At 39.9% G+C, this 27110-nt stretch overlaps 1 protein-coding gene across 4 annotated transcripts in view; it reads left to right on the forward strand.

Annotated features, from left to right (window-relative positions):
* CCDC192 (coiled-coil domain containing 192) overlaps positions 1–27110 on the forward strand; it is a 213362-nt gene that overhangs the window by 126349 nt on the left and 59903 nt on the right. For 2 of the 4 annotated variants that reach the window (XM_047849899.1, XM_047849925.1), the window contains exon 6: positions 17606–17738. In XM_047849899.1, the coding sequence (XP_047705855.1) occupies positions 17606–17738 (133 nt within the window). Of the gene's footprint in view, positions 1–17605; positions 17739–20673; positions 20840–25619; positions 25687–27110 lie in introns of those variants that run through there. The other 2 variants (XM_047849917.1, XM_047849908.1) reach the window with 2 other exon arrangements.

The raw sequence follows: 27110 nt of genomic DNA on the forward strand, positions 1-27110 counted from the left end.
GCTTTTTATCTTGAACTTGACCTCATGAGGTTTCCTATATAGACAATATTTATGAATACTAGTCTTATGCATACTGGAATGACCTTGTCCTGTACCTCTTTCTTTCTAATCTATCCAATACATGTATTAAGATTCAGGTCATGCAATATTTCGCCTAGGAAACTGTCTTTGACCCCCTCCCCCAAGGGAGGGCTAAGGACCCCCTCCGACTCTATACATGCTCTGCCACCAAATATTACACTAGAAGTTAATGTACTTGTCTCTCTCACAAGACAAAGAGCTTCCAAAGAGAAGGGATTATGCTTTATCCATTCCCAAAATCTGCCTCAGAGGCTGGCACCTAATACAGTGTTTATTGAACAAAACTAAATTATTGAGAATCACAGAAAAACAGCTCTTTCTAATGAGCTGGATTCTCTCTTAAATTTTTATCTGATTTGGAATGTTTAACCTGGTCAGAAAAACATAGCCTCAAAAGTCTTCATCTAAGAAGTTTTTTAGTAGATTATGTGCTTGGAAAATTGGGATCAGGCCAGTAGAAATTTTCAACTCTTGTTGATATGCTCTCTTGGCTCTGCCAGGTTTATAGAAATAGCATTTCTAGTATAATTCCTTATCTAATTTACAGTTTTTTCCCCATTTACTCTATCATAGAAAATAGTAATAACAGTCCTATTGAAAAATAAAGCAATTGAGGAAAGTAACAAAGAAATAATTAGATATAATAGATATTTTATCTCCTTAAAAATATGCACAGTGTGACTCCAGTTTGTGATATTATAGAAAAAAAAACTTGAAATAACACAAATGAGCCAAGACTTGATAATAACTACATTCCACATCAAACCTTTTTAGACTACGTTACATTCCTCTTTTTCATATACTGGAATACCTTGGAGTACTTTGAGGTCCTATAAAATTTTCCACCCATAATGGACAAAATTAGGCTACCTCTTAAAAATCTTTGAGATATTTTATGCTGCAAAAATGACAATTCTTTTCCTTTTCAGCTGTGTGTGTGTGTGTGTGTGTGTGTGTGTGTGTTAAGTGCTCACAGGGATTATCAAGGAACTTAAAGCATTTAATAAGCACGAGTTACCTTTTTTAAACATCTTGAGTTACTTTTATACACGAAATATAAAATATGACTTTAAAGATAAAAAAAAAAGGTTTTCTTGAAGTATCCTTTTTATTGTCTCTGTTCCCCATCTCATTTTGAACATTTGAGGCTCAGAGGTTTTAATCAGGATGAGTTAATTCATCCATATGTAAACCCTGAGGTAGTTTAAAAATTTCCATTTGTCATTAGAGAAAGTGAACACCAGGCACTCGCCTCACATTACTGTGTTGTTGACAGAATTGAGAACAGGACTTAGAATGTTCCTGCTAGAACTCTTTGAAGCTTATGAAAGTCATTGAAATAACTTTGAATAATGCAATGAGTGTGAAAGCAGAGATGGGAACTTTCCTTAGTTTTGTGACCTGAAAAGAGTTCTAAAGGACTCAGGGGTAAGAAATAAGGATCAGAAAGACTGAGGGTTTTTTTCCAAGTCAGAGAGAGAAGGAGTGCTGGAACTTCGAATGGCTTGGTTGAAGTGTGGCATTGTGATTACAATCTCTTCACATGTACCCTAAGGAAGGAAGCTGATATACTCCACAAATTCTTTAACTGCATTGCCATATCATAGTATTATTCCCAGAACCTGATACTCTTTTGCTCCAATTAATTCCTTTCTTTCTACAGCTGAAATTAGTCATCTACGAAAAAAATAGCAGACATGTTACATAGACCAAGCCTCCACATGTGCAACTTTCTGGAGTTTTCTCCATCTTTCTGGAGTTTTTCTGCTGTTTTCCCCTTTTTCCCAACTCACACTCATGCCTGCGTCATGCATACAACACACATATGTCCTTAGGACACTCATACTGTCTTTGTAAACAGCACCTGGCTCTTATCTGTAGATATTCCTCTAGTTGACCTTTATAGATGTGCACATCAGAACCAACCAAAAAGCTTAAAAGCTGGATTACCCAGCCAGTTCCAAATTCTCTCAAATTTTGATTGAGTAGACCTGGAAAGAAACTTGAGCTGAGCTCAAGAACTTCTCAGGTGGATTTGATGTGCAGATGTCAAAGTATAAAACAGGAGGTGAAGTCTTAACAGCCCCCTTCTGCAAGGTCAGTGAAGGAAAAAGAGCAGCTCATCACTGACTTGGCTTCTCTGATAATAACCTTCTCCTGTGTGTTTCTTTTCTTTTTTATTTTTTAATGTTTATTTTTGAGAGACAGAGAGAGAGAGTGTGTGTGTGAGCAGGTGAGGGGCAGAGTGAGACAGGGAGACAGAGAATCAGAGTAAGTCTCCAGGATCTGAGCTGTCAGCACAGACCCCAACACGGGGCTCAAACCCACAAACTATGAGATCATGACCTGAGCTGAAGTCAGACACTTAACCGACTGAGCCACCCAGGCGCCCCTATGTGTTTCTTTTCTAACAACAAATGATATGTATCAACTTTTACCCATTTCTTAGGCTATTGCTTTCTTGAATTATGTATGCTAGTGACTCCAGGCCTGTTTGTCTGCCAGGGGAATTTTCCATTTCCTAGTAAAAGAATTGTAAGTCATAATGATACTAGTATAGACCTTTCCTTCATAAAAAAAAAAAGACCCAATGTCAGACATAAAAGGAGTGATTTTAGGATTGGAAAGGATTCGATTTCTAATTTTAGAGATCTATTATAGAAATTGTCTTACCAAAATACTTTGTAAGACCTGAGATGGCTTCTCAATGTCTTCTCACTTTAGAACCACTGTAGTTTGTTGACAATAAAAACAAAAGTAAACATTTTTTTGGAGACAAAAATGCAATCTGTAATGAGAAGATGAAAAGTTTCAGTCACCTAGGAAAGGCAAGTATTATAATTATTGTATAGCTATGATCACTATTTCAAGAAATGTCTTCCATACAAGACCCAAGAAGTGTAAGCAACCCATGTGTTCATCAAGAGATGAATGGACAAGCCAAATTTGATATTGACATACAATGGACTATTATTCAGCCCTAAAAAGGAAGGAGTCCCACATTGGTCATGGAGCCTACTTAAAAGACAAAAAAAGGGGGGAGGAAATCCTGTCACATGCTAAAACATGGACGAAGCTTGAGGACACTAGACTAAGTGATATAAGTCACCAAAAGATATATATTATATGTTTCCATTTATATGAGGTATGAGAGTAGTCAAATTTACAAAAAGGAAAGTAGAATGGTGGTTTCCAGGGTCTGAAAAGATGGTGAGCTGTTATTTAATAGGTGCAGAGTCTCAATTTTTCCAGAAAAAAATTTCTATGAGTTGGTTGCACAACAAGTTACATGCACTACTGAACAGTACATTTAGAAATAGTTTTATGGTAAATTTCATGCCATGCATTTTTTTTTGCAGTAATTGAAAATTTTTTTAAAAATATCTTCAGTGGAAAAGCCTAGACTCAGTAATTGATATTGTCAGTTGACATAAGGCACTATAGAATTGAAATTAAAGGAAGGAGAAGTCAGCTTAGACTCTGATACATGGTATGTGAGCAAAATTAGGACGCATATTATTTATCTATTCATTCTTTCAGACTGTCAAAAAGATTTATTTCTTGTGTATCTCCTGAACTTTAGTTTTATAGAAGTTTGTCTGGCTCCAGGTCAGCCTCATTCTTACCTGGGGGTGGGGATCAGATTCAGTCCAAGGTGTCCCAAGTATATATTTTTCTGGGGTCCTGACATTTTCAAATCTGAATGGTTTCCTATCAGTACAACGTTGTTCCTATTATCACTAACAATGACCTGAAAGTTCCTCTCTAAAGCAGAACTGATCAAATATGGCTCCTGAACGTTTTCTGGGTCAGGACTAGAATAGACAACTCACCATTTGTCTACCTTGGGACACCTTCAACCTGTTCCTGATTAACAACTCATCTGATTACTCCTAAATCTTACAATCTTAGACTCTGGGAAGTTGTGACACCACTAGTCACTAGCAAGACATGAGGCAAAGTGGCTTTAAGCCCAGTCCACATATTCCCCTCCCTACCCATTATCCTTGCATATCTGAGATGCAGGTATGTTGATGGGAACAGGCTTGGAGGTCTACCAGATAGGACTCTGAAATCTAATCAAAGATTTCTGTTTGAGAGTTCAGATTCAGGTGCTGTCTTTTCACTGCTAGCTTTCTTAATGGAAGCAGAGAAAGTATTTTGCTAAAGAGTGAAATGAGAGTAACAGATTCTTGAGTCCAACAAAACCAAGCAACAATCTATATTTGATGACTTGTTTTATGACAAGGACGTTTGTCTAGACTTGTTAAAATATGCAATATGAAACTTGCTAATATCTACATAGCAAGAGTTTACATAATCACCACACCTTTGCCTCCCTCTCTGACTTTCTACATATGATTCACAAGCATCTAATATTTCCTTTACTGGGTTATGCCTTTACAACCCTGTCTTGCACACATATAACCCAATTCACACATAAGGTCAGATTCTGAAATTAATCTTTTGTTCTAATGAATATTGAAAAGAACCATAAATAAATCTAAATATCTTTGTCTCTCTACCTGTGAAATATGGCTTCATGACATAGACGAGACAGCTTCTCTAAACAGTGAAGAAGGACAAGATAAAAATATTTAACTAAAGTCACAGCTGGAACATTGTGTATGAGGAATGAAACTAGATTTAGGTTGCAAATACTGCTTAATGTTGAGACCATTTCCCCGGGTCTGTGAAAAGATCCCTCCACACAACAGGACTGACACTTTTCAGTATGGAAGTCTTCGGATGTGGCAAACCACTGCTATTTCTTCTTTCATCTTTAAAGGTTTATGGTGCATTGCCTCAGTGGTGAAGGGGCAGGAATTGCAGGAAAACCCTGACAGAGATACTAAGCTAACATTGTCAGATTGAAAGGTTTTCTCTGAGAAAAGAAAATAGAGATTTTGTTGCACTGTTGGAAATGAGTTTTGTGTGCGTGGGATCAAATGGACACAGTCTACAATGTCACCATTACTAGATAAAATGTCACCTATTATGCATGCCTCCTCAGTAGACATTCATCAGATAGCATGAATGTGAACAGAATTGGAGAGGAGACTACAAAATGTCTTTGCAGTCAGACTACCAGAGTGACCTTGCCCTGCAAATCATGGGCAAAGGAACTTCAAGATAGTTCAGTTTTAGTCACTGGGTTATAGTTATAGGTGTTGTCAAGACTATATGTTTGTAATTTATATATTACCAACTGTTTTCTTTGCTTTGTATCTCCAGCATCTTGAGGAACTTGATTTTTCTAACTGAAGGCCAAGACACTGTTTTAGTGATCCTTGCTATGCTGTCGGAGTCTTTCTTATAATATGACCTCCTCTTTATAACAGTGACTGGGTGAGAAGAAACGGAGACGAGGAAAATCAAGAAAAGAGAATTTTTAGAGTAGCAGTATCAACTGAACTGCTAAACACTATCTTATGTTCTAGATAAAAGTAGTTGGTGTCAACATAGGCAAGACTTTCTATCATTGGTTCTGGTCTGTGGGTCAGTAGCGCTAGATGTGTGTGACTTCCCACCATCTGCTTCATGAATTTATTCCATTCACTTGAATTTATATTGCCCAATTAGTCTAATATTCAAGCGAATCCTTTTTTTTTTTTAAATGAAAGAGTCAGAAAGGTAAATCACATCTTGAGCAAGGAGCCAAGTTCAATGCTTTAATTTCTGGTGATTTCTCCACACATATTTAAATGTCCTTGATCAAACTAAGTGTCAAACATTGTTAACAACAAACCTAATTGGACGCTTCAAAGTTTCTTAGGGGAAAACGTGGCTTGAGATTTTTGACTCTTATGAAACCACTTTTGTTTCTAGACATACACCACATTAAAGCAACTGAAAAGTTGAAGAATAGGGGTGCCTGGTGGCTCAGTCAGTTGAGTGTCCAACTCATTATCAGCTCAAGTTGTGATCTTGTGGTCATATGATTGAGCCCTGCATTGGGCTCTGTGCTGAGCATGGAACCTGCTTAGGATTCTCTCTCCCTCTCTCCCTCTGCCCCTTCCCTGCTCATGCTCACATTCTCTCGAAAGAAAGAAAGAAAGAAAGAAAGAAAGAAAGAAAAAGAAAAAGAGAGAAAGAAAAGAGGGGCATCTGGGTGGCTCAGTGCATTGAGTGGATGACTCTGGGTTTTGGTTCAGGTCACGATTCCAGGGTCATGGGATCAAGCCCTGTGTTGGTCTCCATGCTGAGCATGGAGCCTGCTTGAGGTTCTATCACTCACTCTCACTCTCTCTCTCTCTCTCTCTCTCTCCTTTTGCCCTTTTCTGCTGCTGAAATATAAAATAAAAAAAAGAAAAGAAAAAGAAAAATTAGAAATAGACAAATTACTCATTAAAAATAAAATAAAAGTATAAAAAAGAAAAGAAAAAAATTAAAGAATAGACAAATTACTTATTTAATTGCAGCTATATAATACTCAACTAACAGATATTACTGTAAGGACTTATGTTCAATAATTAATTTTTAAGAACCACTAGCTCAGAAGTTCTCAGAGTAAAGATTCTAAGATAATAATAGCAGTAACAATATTAACTAATGTCATGCCACTCAACAATGTACAAAACACTCAGCCATGCACTCACTTTATTAGTTTTAACATTGTTTTACATGAAATCAAGTCCATTTAACTTTAAACTTACAAGTTTATGCTGTAAAAATGTGTTAATTCTGCATTCAGAGAGCAGTTTTTTGAATATGGTATTTCATGGGAAAAATACATATTGCAGAAAGCTTCCCACTTTGCTGCTTTCTCTATTTTCTTATACACTGTACAAAGCTTGATCATGCTATATGAGAATCATTTCTCCTCTTATGACTATTCTCTTTTCCTCTATTTAGAGTTCCTTATCATTTTTGTCAGTTATCTTAAGGCCAACTCTTACACTCACTGAGCTTGTATCCCCTGTCATTTCTCTGCTTTCCAGGCAGAGTGGGATTTCTGAAGGAGAGATTTACTGAGAAGGTTAACTTAATTAGGTTCTCTTTACCACACCAGAAAACCTTCAAGGTGATTTAAGCACCTTGGTGCTTCAGCATCTCAATTTTCCAGTCTTCAAACACATGTCTTTGCTTTATGATTCAGGGTAAGTCATATATGGCCAATAGCTGCCAATTTCCGCTCAGAAGGCTGCCTTAGTCAAGTTCGAAAGGAGTTCTGGGCACAGAACAGAACAGAACAAAAGAAAACAAAAACAAGCATGTGCCCCGTTATAAAGTCATTGCAGAGAAAAACCTTTTCATAATTTTATAATCATGTTGGAAGAGCTTGGCAGCAGTTTCACAAGGCAGACATGGGAATTCTTTTTCCCCCACCTTTATATTCTGTACTCTGGCTTCTGTTCTCTTCCACCCACGTCACTTTCTATAGCAGTTTGCCAATGATACCAATACCTGTAGAGGTGGGGCTGAGAAAGTCAAATTGCTTCATGTACAGCTTTGGCCCTTTGGGTTCTCTCTGTCCCCGGGGAAGATTGGACTGGAAAACAGCTTCCTAGGAGGCTCTGTTAGGTGTGACAAGGCACTTCTCTCTCTCTGTTCTCAGGGTGTGATTTGAGACTGTAAGACCAAAAATCGGATTTGGGCTTTACCAAGCACCGGCTACACTTTCTTTTTGAGAAAGACCTTGTGAACACTCAGTTTTTATTTTGTGCTGTGCTCAGCCAGTATGAAAATTTGTTTATTGAATTATTGCACTGTAGGTTCTTTCTTTCTCAAAACTCTTGGTTGTCAGCCTGATTAATGTTTACTGGGTAAGAATGATAAGGCAGGGTTACACTCACACAAAAAAGAGCTTACAGGCAGGCAGCACCCCTTAATCTTAGGAGTGAGTTTGTTTGACTGAGTACAGATATTCTAATGCTATATGAGGGCAAGTTTCTCTTATGGGTCCAGCTTGTTTCTTTGAAGTGAAAGGGATCTCAATTGTCTAACAACTCTGCTTTCTTTTCTTTTTTAAAAAAAATATTTAATGTTTATTTATTTTTGAGAGAGAGAGACAGAGCACAAGTTGGGGAGGGAAAGAGAGAGAGAGAGAGAGAGAGAGAGAGAGAGAGAGAGACAGAAACCAAAGTGGGCTCGGTTCTGAGCTGTCAGCACAGAGCCCTATGTGGGGCTCAAACTCACAAACTGTGAGATCATGATCTGAGCTCAAGTTGGATGCCCAACCGACTGAGCCACCCAGGCACCCCTAACAATTCTGCTTTCTGTCAAATGTAACCCCAATATGTACTGTATAGAGTGACCTGAATCCAGTCCTTTATAGCTCCCTGTGTGACAAGAGACTAAAGGTAAAGTACCTGCCTAAATAACTGCTATTTTTGACGCTGGGATCTTACACCTTGGGGGTTTTAGTTACTGCTCCAAGTTTCAGTCATATACTCATTTCACTGCCCTTCAGCTTGTATGGCCAAGGAGCAACATGATATAGTGGGGAAACACACACACACACACACACACACACACACACACACACACACATTGAAATGAGGAGTCAGAGAATCTGACTTTGAGTCTTGCCTCTTGCAGTTTTATTAGCTATGATACTGGCCAAATCATGTCATTTTTCTCTGCTTATACTTCCACATCTTTAAAATGCTAGGGTTGGGCAATTCGGTTTCAAAGATTGTACTCAATTCTGTGTCACGTAGGATTCAGTGATTCTATCTGATTTCCTAAATTGTGCTAAGGGGTCAGCCCATGTCTCAAAGCTTCATGATCAGAAACTGAACACTTCTTGCTTTAAGAAATGGACTTATAGAATATAAAATGCCATCTCATTTACACAGTTCACAATGTAGGACCCTGAGTAGGATATTGAGGCATGCATGGCATAGGAATGGAAGAGACAGTCTAAAGCTGGACTGCTCAGATTTTTTTTTTTTTAATTTTTTTTTCAATGTTTATTTATTTTTGGGACAGAGAGAGACAGAGCATGAACGGGGGAGGGGCAGAGAGAGAGGGAGACACAGAATCGGAAACAGGCTCCAGGCTCTGAGCCATCAGCCCAGAGCCTGACGCGGGGCTCGAACTCACGGACTGCGAGATCGTGACCTGGCTGAAGTCGGACGCTTAACCGACTGCGCCACCCAGGCGCCCCTGGACTGCTCAGATTTGAACTGTGAGTCACCATTTGACTTTGGGAAAGTTACTTAAAGATCTATGTACTTCAGCGTTTGCCTCTAAACATGGAATTGATAATAGTTCTACTTCACTGGTTTGCTACAAAAAAAGAAATTAAGTAGTAACATATAAATGTACCAACTTCTCAGAACTGTGCCTGGCTTATTATACATGGTAAGCATTAGCTTCTCTCTTGAACATTCTCAATAAGTCTGTGTACTACATGCAAGGAAGGGTAGCTTATGGTCCTTGGAAAAATGATTTCAACTTTTGGACAGTTCTATTGTTACACATGTGTACCTTATCATTGGATTTCATTTCAATTCTAAGTTCTCTCTTTATCTTGTATTAATTTGTTACTTGTCTTACATAAACACGTGCACAGGCATTTCTGTAAACTAGGACATCTACTGGCAAACTTTGCCTCTGTCTCTAAGAATTATTTATCCCATAGAGGGAAAGAACTGAGACTTGGCTCCAACTATAGGTAAACTCTTCTGTAGTGACTCAAGATGTTTGTCTAATTAATTACTGGGATTTTGTTTTCTTTTTATTACAACTTCCAAATCCTCTGGGAGTAGGAAACAGAAATAATATTTATTTCTATAGTATGCTTTAACACAAAATAAGCTATTCAGATGGGAGGAATACTTTAGAGAACTGTAAAGTGTCAGCTATGATTTCCCAAGTCTGACTATTGGTCATGAAACATCAACAGTGGTTACGTGGGGCCGGACTCTTGGTCAAGGGTGAGATGAGGCCTAAAGGTCTGTGTATTAACTAATCCCCGTAACCTTGTTAAATGAATGGAGACTATGCTCTGTTTCGCATTTGTGATTGGTCTTTCATTCAAGGTGTTTTGTGAATAAGTTTCATCTGATCTACTCTTTGTCACTTCAGATGACCTAACAAAATGGTCACAATCACCAGGATCAATCCAAGATCCTTTTTTGAAAGACACTAAGAGAGCTCAGAGCAACACCTGGCACAGACAGCCCTTAGTTGGGTTCATTACATCTTTCCTTTATTTCTTAGGTTCTCTAGTGATATCATAGCAATCCATGTTATAAGTGCCTCACCATCACACTTCAGCATCACTCTTCTATAACCAAGTCTGTTTTGTTGCCTTTCTACTTCCACTAAGCAGAGCCACTCACACTCAGTGTCACTAACAAAGTTAGCTTTAAGTAACTTAAAAATTAATGGTGCTATTGATTAGTGAACCTTTATGCTACCACTGAGAAGAAAAATCAGTCTTTGGAATCAAAAGAACTCAGTTCAAGTCAAATTAGCTACTTACTAAGAGATTATGGTTACCATGATCTACTCAAGTTCTCCTGGGCCCTCAACTCTCTTACCTACAAAACAGAGACAAGATCATAAATAACAATTAGGTTTCATCAATGAGTAGTGGCTGCTGGGACTGTGGATTAAGGATTGTGAAGTCACTGATGCAAACTGGGGTGAAAAAATCCCCAAAGTGAGGGCCTGCCATGGAGTAGAAAGGAAACTACAAGGCACCTATTTGCCATTCCTAGACTTCTAAAATATTTACCCAAGGATGGCATACATACAAAACAAGAGATGTAAAATTGATTTTTTTAAGCCGAGTTGTACCCAAAAGCTACTATCATCACTTTAGTTTTGTTATTAACAATGGGCTATTACAGAAAAGGCATGAAAGGGGAAATCTGCTTCTATGTTCTGTATTCAAACCAAATTCTCTTTTATGTTCTTGGTAGTGAGCATTTTATCAGTGGCCTCTGGAGACAAAACCTGTCTTTGTTATCTCCGCTAAGTAACGAAGGGGACTGAATGGGGTGGATTTCAGACAAGGTGGGAAGAAGCTATGCTCCGGCAAGCCTGACAGAGATGCCACAGGCAGCAAGAGGCAGGGCTTTAGAAAGCTGCTCACATCATTCCACCAAGGCAGCCACCTACTCTGCCAGGCATCCGGCCAGCTCTGGCAGCGGAATGGATCAAGGTTATTTGCATATCTGTTTTCAGGACATTAAGTTTTGTCTACCCATCCAAAGTGAGGAGAAGATCACTACAATTATGCAGAAAGCTTGCTTTAGAAGAAGAAAGAGGAGGAAGTGGAGGAAGATGGGAAAGGAGAAAGAAAAGAAGACAAATCTTGAAAGAAAAGAAGACAAATCTTGCTCTTGTTAAAGAACAAATTTCATTTTCTAAAGCGTGACAAAGACATCTTTAGAAAGGAGACCTTAGTGTTTTTTCGTGGAGGGTCGAGAGTTTCCCTGATGTGTTTCAAGGAATAACGACAAAAGAGAAAGACCTATCTACTACTTTGCAACTATAGAACTGGATACTGTCATTTGTATGCTATGTCAATGACTCTCCACCAGCTATGTGACATGGGATTAGGGACCTGGAAATGTCATAAGCCCAGCCCAATTTCTCATGGCCAGTAGTTGACAAAGCCTGGGCTTAGAATCTGAGGCCACAGTTCAAAGTATGTGCAAAGACCAAGAAATTTTAAACAATGCTGGCAACTTTGTGATGAAACTCATCTATAAATAGTTCCCTGATGATTTCTAATTCCCGATGACTTGGTATAATGCAAGCTATTCAGCAATGTGATATGGACAGATATTTCCTTTTCAAAACATTGCACAAATACATGATTTCCTCCTTCTGTCCGCCCTGTAGGAGAAGTAGGAAAAGAGCAAGGTAATAGGAATTTACCTCCAAGCTATAAAGCCTTCCTGTCCTTTCAGTAATCATGGACAGGAGTTCCTAGTTACTAAGGAGACAATAACAGACTCAATTACGTTCAAGTACAACACTTGGGTTGCCTGGCTAAAGAATGCCAAAAAAGCAAAGGAAAATATTATCATTGCTGAAATCATTTGATGTCTATGACTAATAAAAAACATGTTGGCAAACTGAATTTTTAGAAATGCCCAAAGGGCTTGGTTAGATCTATGAATTAATAGCATACAGCAGTTCTGTCTGGAGAAAAGAAAAAAAAAGAAAAGACAAAGTTGTTAAACTCTTAACAACTGGTTTGAACAACCAAAAGATCCCAATAGAACAAATCAAGGTTCTTTTTCAATTTTTTGTTTAAATCTAAACTTCCCTTCCCCTTTCCATTATAGCTAAATAATGAAGTTTGCACATTTTGGGTCACATTATCCTGAATAAGGATATCCTTGAATAAGGATAATATCCTTGAATAAGGGCCCCACAGGCCTTTTTTGGCCATCCTACAGAACATCTCACAAATTCCAGAGCTGTTTTTAAGGGATCCCTGAAACCTGTACCCATCTTAGAGACTTTGAGGGCTGAGGTGTCCATTCATAAATGTGCTGTGCCCCTAAGAGACTGGAGGAAGCCAGAGGTGGAAAGAATTGGGGGTAAGCCAGACCTCTAATTACCTCCCGACCCAAGTCCCAGAGTTTACCATGGGCCTGCCTGAAGATGTTCATCCAGTCTCTGCTTGATCATTCCCAGAGCAGGAGGCCTTTGCCAGGACCCATCCTACCTTGTTATGAATGCAGCCCTGATTATTGGAGGGTGCTTTCTCACGTTGTGCCAAAATCTGCCTCCTCTTGACTTCTTTACTCATTGTTCCCCAGGTATCTCTAAAATAATACTGTTTAACTCAACTTCCTCTCCTCTTGAATAGTACCTTAGATCACTGAAGTCACATGTCATGACTCTCCTGTATACTGTCTTCTCCAAACTAAATATCCTCACTTACTTTTTCAGATCATAAGGCAAATATACAAATATCATAACAATAATAAAGGCAAAACATACAATCACCATAAGAGGACGATAAAAAGGTGGTCTGGAAATTTGATTTTTTTTAAGGAATGAAGTTCTTTTAACTGAAAAGGTGAAATGTTGAACTGATACTGAGAAGCATTATGTCTTTCCACTGACACTTATTCATCAAGTCACTCTATCCACCAATTCATCCTGTCAAAACAGAAATGTAGTTTGATAAAGACTTTTTCTTGGTGACACCATGCCAGCCCCTGTTGGCCACCTCACCGAGTCTTTCCAAGTTACATTTAGTTTTTGCTTAGGTTTATTTACTATCAATGCCTACTTTGAGAAAAGTTTCAAAAAATAATACTTATCTGCATATGAATCATTGCAAAATGAATTTCAGAATGTGAATACCATCTATTAAGAATTAAGGGAGAAGCCAGCAAACCATCAGAATCCTAGAGGAGAACACAGGAAGCAAGCTCTTTGACTTTGACCACAGCAACTTCTTACTCAACATGTCTCCAGAGGCAAGGGAAACAAAAGCAAAAATGAACTATTGGGACCTCATCAAGATAAGAAGCTTCTGTACAGTGAAGGAAACAATTAACAAAACTAAAAGGCAACCAAAAGAATGGGAGAAAATATTTGCAATGAAATACTGGATAATGGCTTAATATCCAAAATCTATAAAGAACTTATCAAACTCAACACCAAAAAAAAAAAAAAATCCAGTGAAGAAATGGGCAGAGGACGTGAATAGACACTTTTCCAAAGAAGACATGGTGGCTAACAGACCCATGAAAAGATACTCAAGATCACTCATCATCAGGGAAATACAGATCAAAACCATAATGAGATACCATCTCACACCTGTCAGAATGACTAAAATTAACAACTCAGGAAACAACAGATGTTGGTGAGGAACTGTTTTTACCCTGTTGGTAGGAATGCAAACTGGTGTAGTCCCTTTGGCAGAGAGGATGGAGGTTCTCCAAAAGATAAAAATATAACCACCCTATGACCCAGCAACTGTACTACTAGGTATTTATCCAAAGAAAACAAAAATGCTGATTTGAAGGGGAACGTGCACCCCAATGTTTATAGCAGCATTACCAACAACAGCCAAACTATGGAAAGAGCCCAAATGTCCATCAACTGATGAACGGATAAAGATATGATAGACACACACACATACACACACACACACACAGGAATATTACTAGTAATCAAAAAGAATGAAATCTTGCCATTTGCAATAATGTGGATGGAACAAGAGTATATTATGCTAAGTGAATTAAGTTGGAGAAAGACAAGTATGCTATGATTTCACTCAAAGGTGGAATTTAAGAAGCAAAATGTGAAAATAGGGGAAGGGAAGGAAAAGTAAAATAAGATAAAAACAGGGAGGCAAACCATAACAGAGTCTTAACAATAGAGAACAAGCTGAGGGTTGCTGGAGGGGAGGTGGGTGGGGAATGGACTAAATGGGCAATGGTTTGGGCACTTGTTGGGATAAGCACTGAGTGTTGTATCTAACTGATGAATGCCTAAATTCTACTCCTGAAGCCAATACTACGTTATATGTTAACTAACTCGAATTTAAAAAAAAGAAGTTTTCCAGTAGGACAGAGACCAATTTGACAACAGTGGAAATCCATTCATTAGCACAACCTTTACTTTCTTTCTATGTTATATATCTTCAAAGTGTTGCTTCTCATTACCTCCCAAGAAAACCACCTGCAATTCTTATTAGAGGATTTGTGGGGTGGTTTTTTTTTTTTCTTTGGTGGGGAGGGAGCGAGGAGGGGGCACAAAATAAAACAACCTAAAGTGATAAAAAAAAAAGAATTAAGGGAGAAGCAATGTGATGAAATGAAATATTTTCTTCTTACTCCTCTCAGTATTTCCTTATAGAAAATTCCAAGCATGGAAAAGTTGAAGGACTTTTACAGTAAACATCTATATACTTAATAACTAGATTAAATTACTGTTTTGCTAACTCTGATTTGTCACTTGTCTATTGGTTACTCTTTCTATCCATCATCCTAACTTTTTTTTTTTTTTACATTTATTTATTTTTGAGACAGAGAGGGACAGAGCATGAACGGGGGAGGGTCAGAGAGAGAGGGAGACACAGAATCGGAAACAGGCTCCAGGCTCTGAGCTGTCAGCACAGAGCCCGACGCGGGGCTCGAACTCACGGACCGTGAGATCATGACCTGAGCTGAAGTCGGTTGCCCAACCGACTGAGCCACTCAGGCGCCCCACCCTAACTTTTTTATATAGGTCAGTGTAAGGTACATTCACCCTCACGCTTAATCTCTAATGTGTCAGCACGCATGCCATTATTGGTTCTTTTCTGACACTTTTTTTTAAGTTTATTTATTTTGAGAGAGAGAGCATGTGCGCTGTGAAAGAGTGCGGGGGAGGGGAGGAAAGAGAGGTTAGAGAGAATTCCAAGCAGGCTCCCCACTGTTAGCACAGAGCTGGATGTGGGGCTTGGTCCCACGAAACAAGAGAGCATGACCTGAGCCAAAATCAAGAGTCAGATGCCTAAACAACTGAGCCACCCATGTGCCCCTTTTTCTGACTCTTTCAGTTAATACTGTCTTAAGAATCACTTTGCCATTCTTTCCCTCATTTCCTTTACTTTCTCACTTTCAACATCATTCCTCCCACTTTCTACCCCTAAGTTCTAAATGATAAAAACAAAGGGTGAAAAATCTGAGCATGGAACAGTCCTGAAGCAGCATCAGGACAGGACATGGAAAATCACACAGGGCCTCAGAGGCATTATCACCCCAGACCTGCAATGGATGAGGTCCTCATGAACAAAGAGAAACCAACTGATAAGATAGGGAGGTAACAATGAACATGCCAATCTAATAACTTACTTTAGGAAACAAAGCTATCAAATAACCCAGGCATTTCTTGATCAGCTCAGTTTCTCCCTGAACTAACCCTAAGGGTGGGCCAGATGGTGAAGGCTTTCGATGAACAGACTCAGAGGCATGGAAGTAGTTAGAAGCTGTGAGTGCCATGGAGCCTTATCAGCAATGATGTTTCAACAACTGGACAGCATCATGACTGACACCACAAGGGTGCTTCATAATTAGCATAATGGAATGAGTCTGTGATTACTAACTACACTCTAGGAGAACTGCTGAACCAGCCAGGAACTCACGTTGTGGATCAGGGCACCTCTCAACTGAACGGTGCTGGGGAACCATGCCAGATTCTACCCTTACAACTCCCTAGAAGTTCCATGACTACCATGCTCATTTGAATAACACATTCTGTCTTAGCCATATGTATGTCATTAATTCAGCTTTCGTGAAATCCTAATCCTGCTTCAGTCTAAAAGACGATCTGTCTTTAAAATGGGGGGCTTAGGGAGGCCTGGATGGCTCAGTCCATTGAGTGTCCACCTCTTGATTTCAGCCCAGGTCATGATCATAGGGTTGTGGGATCAAGCTCTGTGTTGGGTTCCAGGCTCAGCGTGGAGCCTGCTTGAGATTCTTTCTCTCTTTTTTTATCTCTTTGCCCCTCTCCCCAGCTCACTCTCTAAAAAAATGAATGAATGAATGAATGAATGAATGAATGAATGAAATGGGATGTCCATGACTATCTAATCCCATATTTGAAAAACTGATTTTACTGGCTTCACTCTCAAAAAAAAAAAAAAAAAAAAAAGGGAGCCATTCCCTACCACCTGATGTTTTCTATGTGAAGTTTTCCTTGGTCTGCAAAAGCCATTCTTTTCCTCTATCTCAAGATTTAGGTCTGATAAGAAATGTTAGTCATTTATTTTCTGGGATTCCTAATTACCAGTCCATACAGACTTGCAAAGTGAGCCCATCAGTGGAAAGATAGCATCACCCAAGTGCAAATACGAAACTTTTCACAATAGATGGCTTCTCTGTAGTGACAGCTACATCTGGTTTTGACAAATCAAATTCATTCTGCCACCCATAAAAGGAGTTGTCATAAAGTCTCAAGGTGAACCCTTGGGTTATGTAACACCTTCCTGAAGTAGTTCTTTCAAAGGTTTAGATGTCATCAATCAGATTATTTCATAGCAAGCAATTCCTGTCTTCTACTGCTTAACCATTTGTACCCCTGATCACTTTCCCTGTATAGATACCATGGTAAATATCTGCAAACATCAGCATTTCATGCTAGCATCACACTCTTCAGAGTTTATTTGAATGCAAACCATTATGGTGTTAGAGTGGAACATGACACAGAAACAAGGCTCTATCTCATGGGAGTTTACTTGCAGACTGGGAAAAAAAGTCAGACCCTTTTAGGCACTGGCACCTCAGTGGTAAAATGCCAACCGCCAACTAAAGTTGATCTCCAATTGCCTCTATTACAAGTGACCAAAATACAAGGTTCGGATGCACATGAAAACCTTTCAAGAGGGTAAAAGATACTCGAATGTAGAGAGTGGCTTTTATTACCGCAATACTTCAACAGGGTCACAAGCACTCCACGTCACAGACCTCAGAAAGGTCTTCAGCTAGATAATCCAAGAGCAGTTCATGTAAGCTGGGTTTCGAGGCCATATTTGTCCTGACTTCATCAGTTCTTTTTATTCCTTTGATGCATCGGTCTCTAGTGATGGAAACTCTTTTTTTTTTTAAAGAAACTAAAGCACAAAAGGAAACTGAAAAAGCTGCAAACTGATTTGGCAACAGCTAAGCAAGAGGCTGCCATCACAGTCCTGGAACTGAATGAGAAGATAAAGACTCTGTGTGAAGGAAAGCCAGCCCCTAGAGGTCAGTATTACCACGTGACAGTTGCACGCCAGCCCTCTATCCTGCGAGATATATGGTTTTATTGGCAACAGAGCTAAAAGCAGGGCCACAGTGCCAGGCAGCATACTGGCCCAACAGCATGCAGGTCTGGCCTGGCCTGACCTCCTTTCCACATGAATAGTGACATTACACAAACTACTGACTCCAGGCTGGGTTCACTTTCACTGTAAGTGAGGCAGAGAATGAATAAGCAGTTCCTTAAAGCAAAGTCTCTGAGGCTGAAGAGCTGGACTTGGTAGAACTGATAAGCATCTCTGCACAAGCTGGGCGGCAGTGAGGGAGGTGAGCCAAAGGAGGACCCAACGGATGAAGCTCTTGAGTGGAGCGAGGAGATGAGTGTGGACAGGCCTGTAGGCTAAGGCAGGCCCAGGGAAGTTAAAAAAAAAAAAGCGTTTAAACAATAGGTGAATGAGCCAGAACCAAGCAGGCAAGGCTGGGAGAGGAGGAAATCTGGGTGGTTTAGAAAGATTTTAATAGCCGCTTTGGTGTAGACCTTTAACAAGTCTTCTCTAAGAGACTATAAACACACATTGGGGAAAAAGACCCCTCAGACCGTCATCTTTAGCCATGATATGAGTTACCATTTAATACTTTGTGCCAGGCATTTTGCTAAGCACTTCACATGAATTTAAGTCTCAGAATAAGCTCTGAAGTAAGTACGTTTATGGATCCCCAAAGAATAAACAGAGGCTTAGGGATGTTGGTTACGTTGCCCTAGATTAGTGTGAGCAACACCTAAGGCCATGAGCCTCCAGACAGCCACTTACACTACCCAGTGTGCCTATGCACCTCTGAACAGAAGGCTATTTTGTCTCTGTTCTACAGAAGGGCTATCCATCCTCATTCTGCTGGTGGATCTCTTGCAAAACCGTGGGCCCCTGGATAAATGTCTTCCTCTCGTGTGTGGCATTCTTGTAAAACCAGAAACATGCCCTTATTCTTCCTCTGGTTTCCTTTATTATTCATAAATAATTCTGGAAAAAGAGGAGGACCGTGGAAATAAATGGAGGAGGGGAAAGTAGGCGATGTGGTGGCTTCAGAAAGGGAGACACATCAGCATCCCGGCCATGTGGTAAAGCTTTTAATATGAGTTTGCATTTAATTTTCTATTTTGAAAAGTGCTATCCTGGGGATGAAATGGCATGGAACACAGTCATCTTGAAAAAAAATGCTGAAGGTCAATTTGTTTTTCTCTTTCCACAAAACATAATGATAGCTTATGAATTTGCTTTGCCACCATGAAAACCTAGGGAATAAAATCCACTCAACGATATTATCCATTTAAAGGTCTTTATCCTAGGGCACCATAGCCAGATTTCAGGTTAGTTGTGTAATAAGAAACTGATAATAATTGTACAGCACATTGGAGAAAGTTCTCCAATTCACCTGAGAGAAGCTTTCAACTTACCGACTATATTTTTCATCTAGTGAAAGAGATAATACTGCAGGGTATATAATTCTCATCGTTGACAAAAATATCATTTGCTGTCTAATGACAAATCCTGTCTAATGACAAATCCTGTCTAATTTTGTCCTTTTGATATTTGAGTAGGTCAAAATTAAATTATCCTGAGGTACTGGGACTCTCACGGTTCAAAGAGGGTAGAAAACATTAAGTCCCACCTTCTGTGCCCATTTTTTTCTCTGTATTTGTTTTTTTTTAAGCTACTAGAAGAAAAATCCACAAAACCTGAATGCATTATGAACAGCTACAAATTTAAATAAGGGCAGATGTTCCAAGGTCAATCAGGGATGAAAAGAGTGACTCATTTTGGACCTATATGTTGCTTCCTTTTTTGGCCGAAAAAGTGAGTCAGTGGACTGACTTAAATCAAATATTTGCACTTTCTTGCTCTCCCACTACTCCCATGTTCCTCAACCTGAATTCAATAGTCCAGGAGACTGTCAAAGCACTTGTGGCCCCAGAGTCATATTGGCTTTCATTCGCAGAGACTGTGGTCACCTTGTCCTACGTCTTAACACACTTGAAAGTAAAGTCTGCAAAGATGTCGGTAGCTTTAACACACAATGCCCTCCATTTAAACACACACCAGTTAGGGTTGACCCACCTCCCACACACATGTCTAGACCAGAACAATAGCCCTCCTCTAGTTATCTTGTATCGTTTTATAAAATGTTTGTTTTCAGTTCTCAGACCTCTGTTTGCAAATGACAGATGTCCCAGTCATAATAGCTTAAGGAGAAAGGGTGATTTATTGGCATAAACAAACTAAGAAAGGGCATGCCATTAGCCTTATAGTCCAATGGATACAGAGTCTCAGACACTATCAAAACATTCTGACAACACTCATCTCTGCTTCTGTCTCCATTGAGACTTCACTCTCTCAAGTGGGATGTCAGGAGAGACTGGAAACGTGGCCATAAGCAACTAGAGGCTGTCCCCATCTTTCCTCCAGAGAGAAAAGAAAGCATTTTTCCACCAACTCCCAGTTAGAAAAAGTACAATAAAGCATTCTTTCCTAGCTTGAGTTGGATACCCATGCAGGGACATGACCCAATCTTTGTGGCCAAGGGTGGGGTACTACGGTTGGGCAAGGTTCCGGTCATGCACCCTGCCACTGGGTGGCATGATAGAGGGAAATCAGGGTGGAAAAGAAGAATGTTCTGACTGGCAACTCCCAACAGAAGCACTGGGCTGGTCTGGGAGAGAAGCACTCCCTTAAAGGAAGGGATAACCCATTACTAGAAAGAAAGAGTAAGGGACAAAACCAACGTGTCCAATAGAGTCTCAACTAGTGGTCAAGTTAAAATATAATGCAATGCTTGCCTCATGAGTCACCCACCCATGAGTAGTGGCAATTTTTAAGTAGATTCTTCTTGATGAACAAAAGGACTTCATGATCCAAGAAATAAATGCCCAATGGTACAATTTCAGACCCCATAAAAATGGAGAGTGAACCAAACTACTATGGGAAAGGAATCCCCTTCCATCCTCCACCAAGTGTCATCATGGGTGCCTACTCTAAAGGCCTGCCTTATTGTAACAACTGAAATTGCAAGAGGGCAAAACAGTTTTTATTCTAAATGACATGCTACTTGGATTGACGTAAACCTACTTCTCTGTTATAATTACAGATTATGTCTGTAGTTCTAACAAGCAGATGGAGATATTTCCAAATAAATTAGAATATTTTTTACCCAAGTGTGCAATTTTTTTCCTCGTTTGGTTCATTTTCTAAATAAATCTGTATCTATAGTAGGTTGGCATTCAGCTCTTCTGATCAGAGGGATGTTCCTGATCAGAATATTAGGAATACCTTTAAGCATATTCTCACGGATCAAACAGTGAGTTACCAAACTTTTTCCTTTTCATTTTACATCAACACAGTAAACTACTTCATTGGCTATGTACTTAAATTACCTCCAAGGAAATAAATGATTTAAGTCAATGGAAAGTTCAACCGAAAAGAAAAACACCTTTCTTATAAAACTGGCACAGCAGGAAACTTACAGCCTGAGCGTTGTTTGTGGATTTTACTTTGTGCAAATAATCACAGCCCAAGGCAGATTCCTTCCGTCATTTCCACAGCCTGCATCTGAAGTGCTTACAGCTTTATTTACCACCATAATTCACTAAAATGCCTACTGTACCCCTTAAGACTCGCCTTTGGGTAAACCTTAGTACACAAGAACCTAAAGTTAAGTTTCAGAAACAATCTTTGTGTCCTTTGCTTCCTTTGCTTAAAAGGACAAAGCTCCTATGCAAAAGACAATGGTGACTAAGTCCCCTTGTTGGTACATGAGCATGAAATCACTTGCTGTGATGGAACACCTATCTTTTAACAGAACATCAGAGACCTGGTTCAGAGATTTCAAGCCAGTGTACAAATGTACTGTTCTGGATTTTTTTTTCCTTTTCATTCTTTTCTCCTAATATGCACAGCTAGTATACCAAGTAAGGTATCTAGCTTACACATACAAGTTGCCATTGCCCCAGTGATGGCAATATCAATTCTAAGTCATCTCTCAATTTTACTCCTGTTCAGAAGATTTTCCCAGTTAGTGCAGGTAGATCCCAGGACAAGCTTGTCCAGGACTCAGTGTCTGAATAGAGCTAGCCATTGTGTTCAAGGAGGCATGGAAAAGGAATGACATTTCAGTGATATTCAGTGACACAAAGATGTTTTTGTTTGTTTTTTTATACATGAAATTTATTGTCAAATTGGTTTCCATACAATACCCAGTGCTCATCCCAACGGTGCCCTCCACAATGCCCATCACCCACTTGGCACAAGACTGTTTTTAAACACTAGTCATTTTAAGGATTAGACTATTGCTGTTCTATATTGTTCAAATAAAATTTAAGAGATTTATGTCTTTATCAACCAACTCTATCAGTCAACTGGGACCAAAATTTTCAAGAGTATCTTTTATCATGATGTCCACCCCAAGGACTCAACCCTCTTATTCTCTCTCTTCCTGTAAACTTCTTTGGATCAAAGCTCCTATAGAAACTTGGTGTTAAAAACAAAACAAAATAACAACAACACAACACACAAAAAAAAAACCCTGGGATTTGAGGGTGATAAGAACATTACGGAATTAAATAGTAACAGTGGTTATACAACATTGTTAATATAGGAAAATGAATGAATTTTATACTTTAAGGTGGTTAATGTGGTGTATTTCATGTTCTATGAAATCTCAACTGGGAAAAAAAAACAGTGATTAAAACAATCCTCACTGGGATGTAATGACTAACACCCTGTCAAGTTTAAGTGTATTTTAATGAGTGCTTTGGGCCCAAATAAAATCTTGACTTGGTGGAGTTCCAAGCATTTAGAGAGAGGTTATAATCCGATTTGCTGGAGTAAGGCCAATCTTGAGTAGCTGTCCATTTGTGTCCAGATTTTTTTCAACAATGCCATCCTGCCCTTTTTGACTTTCTCTCAGCACAGCTCTTCATAAGCTTGTCCTTCTTCATATTAAGAACAAATTACTTGATCGATAGTTCTACACCAACATTCATTCACTACTGAACACAGATGTTTATCTTACCAGAGTTTTCGAAGAATGTAACAAGGAAGGCCCTGGGATCTCACTGTTGCAAATGCTCGAACATTGTTGAAATGCACTGTTCACCACCCATTTCATCAGACTGCACGGGGTTCAGTCTGATATTTGGTCAAAGCATAAACAGACTGCCTGTACTTCCCTACTGCTGTCAAGGGTGTTACTGCCATCACAGAAACTGACAAGAACTTGGGAAAACAAAAAGTAGATATCTTCCCCCTCAAACATACACATGATTATCCCAGCATCTGCAGAAAAGAGTATTCTGTTAAGCACTCCCACTGAATCCTCAAATACCAGAAGCTATTCCAAGGTGAGATATTTTACATGTAGACCATGAAACACTAGCAAGTCATAATAGGGACAGCGAGAGAGTGTAGGAGTGGTAACTTCGAGATGTACTTTCTAAGAAGTTCCTAAGGAGTTTTAATATTTATGGCAGAGAATAGCTTATATTCATCTTTATAATCTCTAGGTCTCATTCAGAGATTGCCTGTCAGTTTGTCTCTTCCTTTGTCCACTGAAGTCTTCCTGAAATAGGCTGGCTTCCTTAAATAGAACTCCACAGCCGAAGTCTGATTTCAGAAGTCCCCTCAAGGAAAAGCAACTGCGCCAGGAGTCTGAAAAGCTTGGGGATGCATCATGAAGATCCCAAGAAATGTGACTTATTAACTATGTGCAAATTTAGGGTGGTTCTAATTTTCAAAAGGACATTCTAGAAACCTCTAGTCCTGAAAATCACTCCCATGAAAACTAGGTGTTGCTCCAGACTCTGTTGGGCTCAAGTGACAAAAACCAAACTGTAACTATTTTCAGCAGGCTGAAGCACAGGGTTCGTGGACTGCTCATTCGGCTCTTCTTTGATACTAGCTCTACTTGAGCTACTGCAGGCACAGATCCAGAGACGACCTGGCTGCCCTGGTCTATAGTGAACATCTGTTTCTGCCTGCTCACAGCCACTTCCTTCTGTCTTTGGTAGAAGCATGATTTTCCTTGGGAGATGTGTTCCTCTCCCATTCTCTGAAGTCCTATGGGACCGTTTAATCACAATGTCCCTTTCCTCCTGCCCAGGAAGATCCTTGTGACTTGCCATCTTACTCTCCTAATGAGCATTCTTTTTTTTTTTTTTTTTTTTTGCTTTTTTGCTTTAAGTAGTCAGTATTGGCTTATAATACTTGCAGCTAAAGAACCTAAATTTATTTCCAACTCCAGGGAACAGAACTTCTTTCTCACAGAATCTATTCAGAATCTTACACAGGAATTTTATCGACCCTACTTATATCATATTCTTACCCATGGATTGATGGCTATGGCCAAGACAGTGGGATCTTTTCATGGACCACAAGTGTGTCACATGCCAGAGGTCAAGGGTTAGGAAATGGTATCAGAAAAAAAGATGGGAAAACATTCTGGACAGAAGACCAAAAAAACCTCTCATTGTCCTCTTTAATCTACCTTAGTTACGCTTACAAACTTGTAGAAATTACCCAGGAGATGAAGATAAGGTCTATCTTGTCAGTGAAGTACAAAATGTATCTTCTTTCTCTCTGTATCATTTCCCAACTGCGTATTTAGGCCCTTCCTTTGCAAAAGGTCTGGAAATATATTTATTTTATAATTAACAAAGGGTAAGAAGATCCATTCTGAAATTTTTGGTAGGGGTCCAAAATTTGGACCTTTGTAGCTATACCAGCTGTGGGAATTCAATGATGTTAAGGTCCCCTCCCTCCTTTGTTTGTAAGACTAATTTTGGAATTATACTATTATCAGGAAATGGTATCCTTCCTTCTATCCATCCCTTAGGATTTTTTTTAAGTCTCCTGGCTTCTGTATCCTGAGAGGTGGGATAATAGCGCAAACGCCAGCTAATGTCAAACAAGGCACATGGGAATTGGAACTTGATCAACTTCAAAGTTTTCCTACTTAACCATGGAGACTGCTATGATCACCAGAAGGGCATGTGCTGTTTGGCAATGCTGTTAAAGAACCCAGACTAGAGCTGAGAAGAAAGGTGTTTCCTCCTAGAAATTTGCAGAGAAGTAGTTGAACCCTTATCAAACACTGGCAGATGGATATTTGTCAACATAAGATAAATGGGAGAATCTGTGGGTTACAATTGTCAGAGAGTTGGAACACCACTGGAGCTGTTCCTGGTACAAACATCTTGATGCCAAAGTAGAAAAAGTGAATGATGTTCTCTCCTGCATTCCCCAGAAACCTCAATATTATTTCTTTTGATGACTCAGTATTTCCTGATACAAGGCTGAAGTTAGAGAATAACTATATTGGTAATATGAATAACTTTGGAGGAATGAATGAATACTCTAGAAAGAATGCATAGAACAAGAGTCTGCTGAACAAAGTGGGTGTCTTCTCTTTGAAGGCACAGGATTGATTTCTGGTAGTAGGATAGTGTTAGATATATACGCTTGGGTATGTATTAGATATATACCCCTATGCATATTGTGGTGGTCTGTAAGAATATTTATTTTTAAAGATATAATGCCTTGTACCAGATTATCCTACTAAATCCTCAATCAAATATAATCACAATTTGGTGCTAGACAAAAACAACAGCAGCAACAACAAAAAAACCCATATAACTGAGAAGAAATAAACAGTGAATGTAAGAGGAACAGCATCAGTCCTCATTTGCTTAATATGAAACTGGAACCAGGAGAAGTGTGTTAATTATGCTGGCATAATAATTGGTGCCTATAAGATCTGAAAACATTATAGCTCTTCTACAGGTGCTTTCCTTCATCCCAGAAATAAGAGCTGAGAATGTTGCTCTGCTTTTCTGGTAAGACCCAGAAGTCCTGCAACGTCAAGCTGCCATCTTGACCGAGGCCCGCTGTTAGAACATCTGCTCCAGAGGGATTAAAAGAAGATGGCGGCGCAGGAGGACGCTGGGCTTACTGCGTCCTGTGGCTCACTTAGATTCCACCTACACCTGCCTAAATAACCCAGAAAACCACCAGAACACTAGCAGAATGGATTCTCTGGAGCCAAGCACAGACGAGAGGGCCATGGAAGAAGGTAGGAAGGGTGGAGAGGCGGTGCACGCTACACGGACTGGCGGGAGGGAGCCGGGGCGGAGGGGCAGCCCACCAGCAAAGCAGAGCCCCCGAGTCTGGCTTGCAAAAGCCGAGGGGCCGGAGGGAGTATGTTCTGACAGCAAGCGGGACTTAACATCTGGAAGGTTATACGTTAACAGCTCTGCTCAGAGAGTGGGAAGGTGGAGGACAACTAGAGGGAGAGTTGTTGAGCCCTGGATGACACAGCTCAGCTTGACAGGGAACAAAGGCGCTGGACAGTGCCATCTCCCTCACCCATCCCCCAGCCAAAATCCCAAAGGGAACTAACTGGTTCCTGCCAGGGCACTTGCTTGCACCTTACAAACACCCAATGCTGTGCTTCTGCGGATCCATCCCTCCGGCGGTGGGTCTGACTCCCTCCCGGTGCCGCAGGGCCCCTTCCAAAGCAGATCACTGAAGGATAAGCGAGATGAGCCTGCCCCTCCCACCCCTGTGCACCTTGCCGATCCACTCCAGCTAATACGCCGGATCCCCAACACCACAAGCCTGGCAGTGTGCAAGTAGCCCAGATGGGGCACACCACCCCACAGTGAATTCCGCCCCTAGGAGAGGAGAAGAGAAGGTACACACCAGTCTGACTGTGGCCCCAGCGGTGGGCTGGAGGCAGACATCAGGTCTGATTGTGGCCCTGCCCATCAACTCAAGTTATTCAAGACAGCACAGGGGAAGTGCCCTGCAGTTCCGCACCACTCCAGGGACTACCCAAAATGACGAAAAGGAAGAATTCCCCTCAAAACAATGTCCAGGAAATAACAACAGCTAATGAACTGATCAAAAATAATTTAAACAATATAACAGAAAGTAAATTTAGAATAATAGTCATAAAATTAATCGCTGGGCTTGAAAACAGTATAGAGGACAGTAGAGAATCTATTCCTACAGAGATCAAGGGACTAAGGAACAGTCAGGAGGAGCTAAAAATGCTATAAACGAGCTGCAAAATATAATGGAAACAACCACGGCTCGAATTGAAGAGGCAGAGGAGAGAATAGGTGAACTAGAAGATAAAATTATGGAAAAAGAGGAAACTGAGAAAACAGAAATAAAAAAATCCAGGAGCATGAGGGAAAAATTAGAGAACTAAGTGATGCACTAAAGAGAAATAATCTACGCATAATTGGTATTTCAGAAGAGGAAGAGAGAGGTGAAGGTGTACTTGAAGAAATAATAGCTGAAAACTTCCCTGATCTGGGGAAGGAAA

The sequence above is a fragment of the Prionailurus viverrinus genome, chromosome A1 (genome assembly GCF_022837055.1).
Source record: "Prionailurus viverrinus isolate Anna chromosome A1, UM_Priviv_1.0, whole genome shotgun sequence".
NCBI lineage: Eukaryota > Metazoa > Chordata > Mammalia > Carnivora > Felidae > Prionailurus > Prionailurus viverrinus.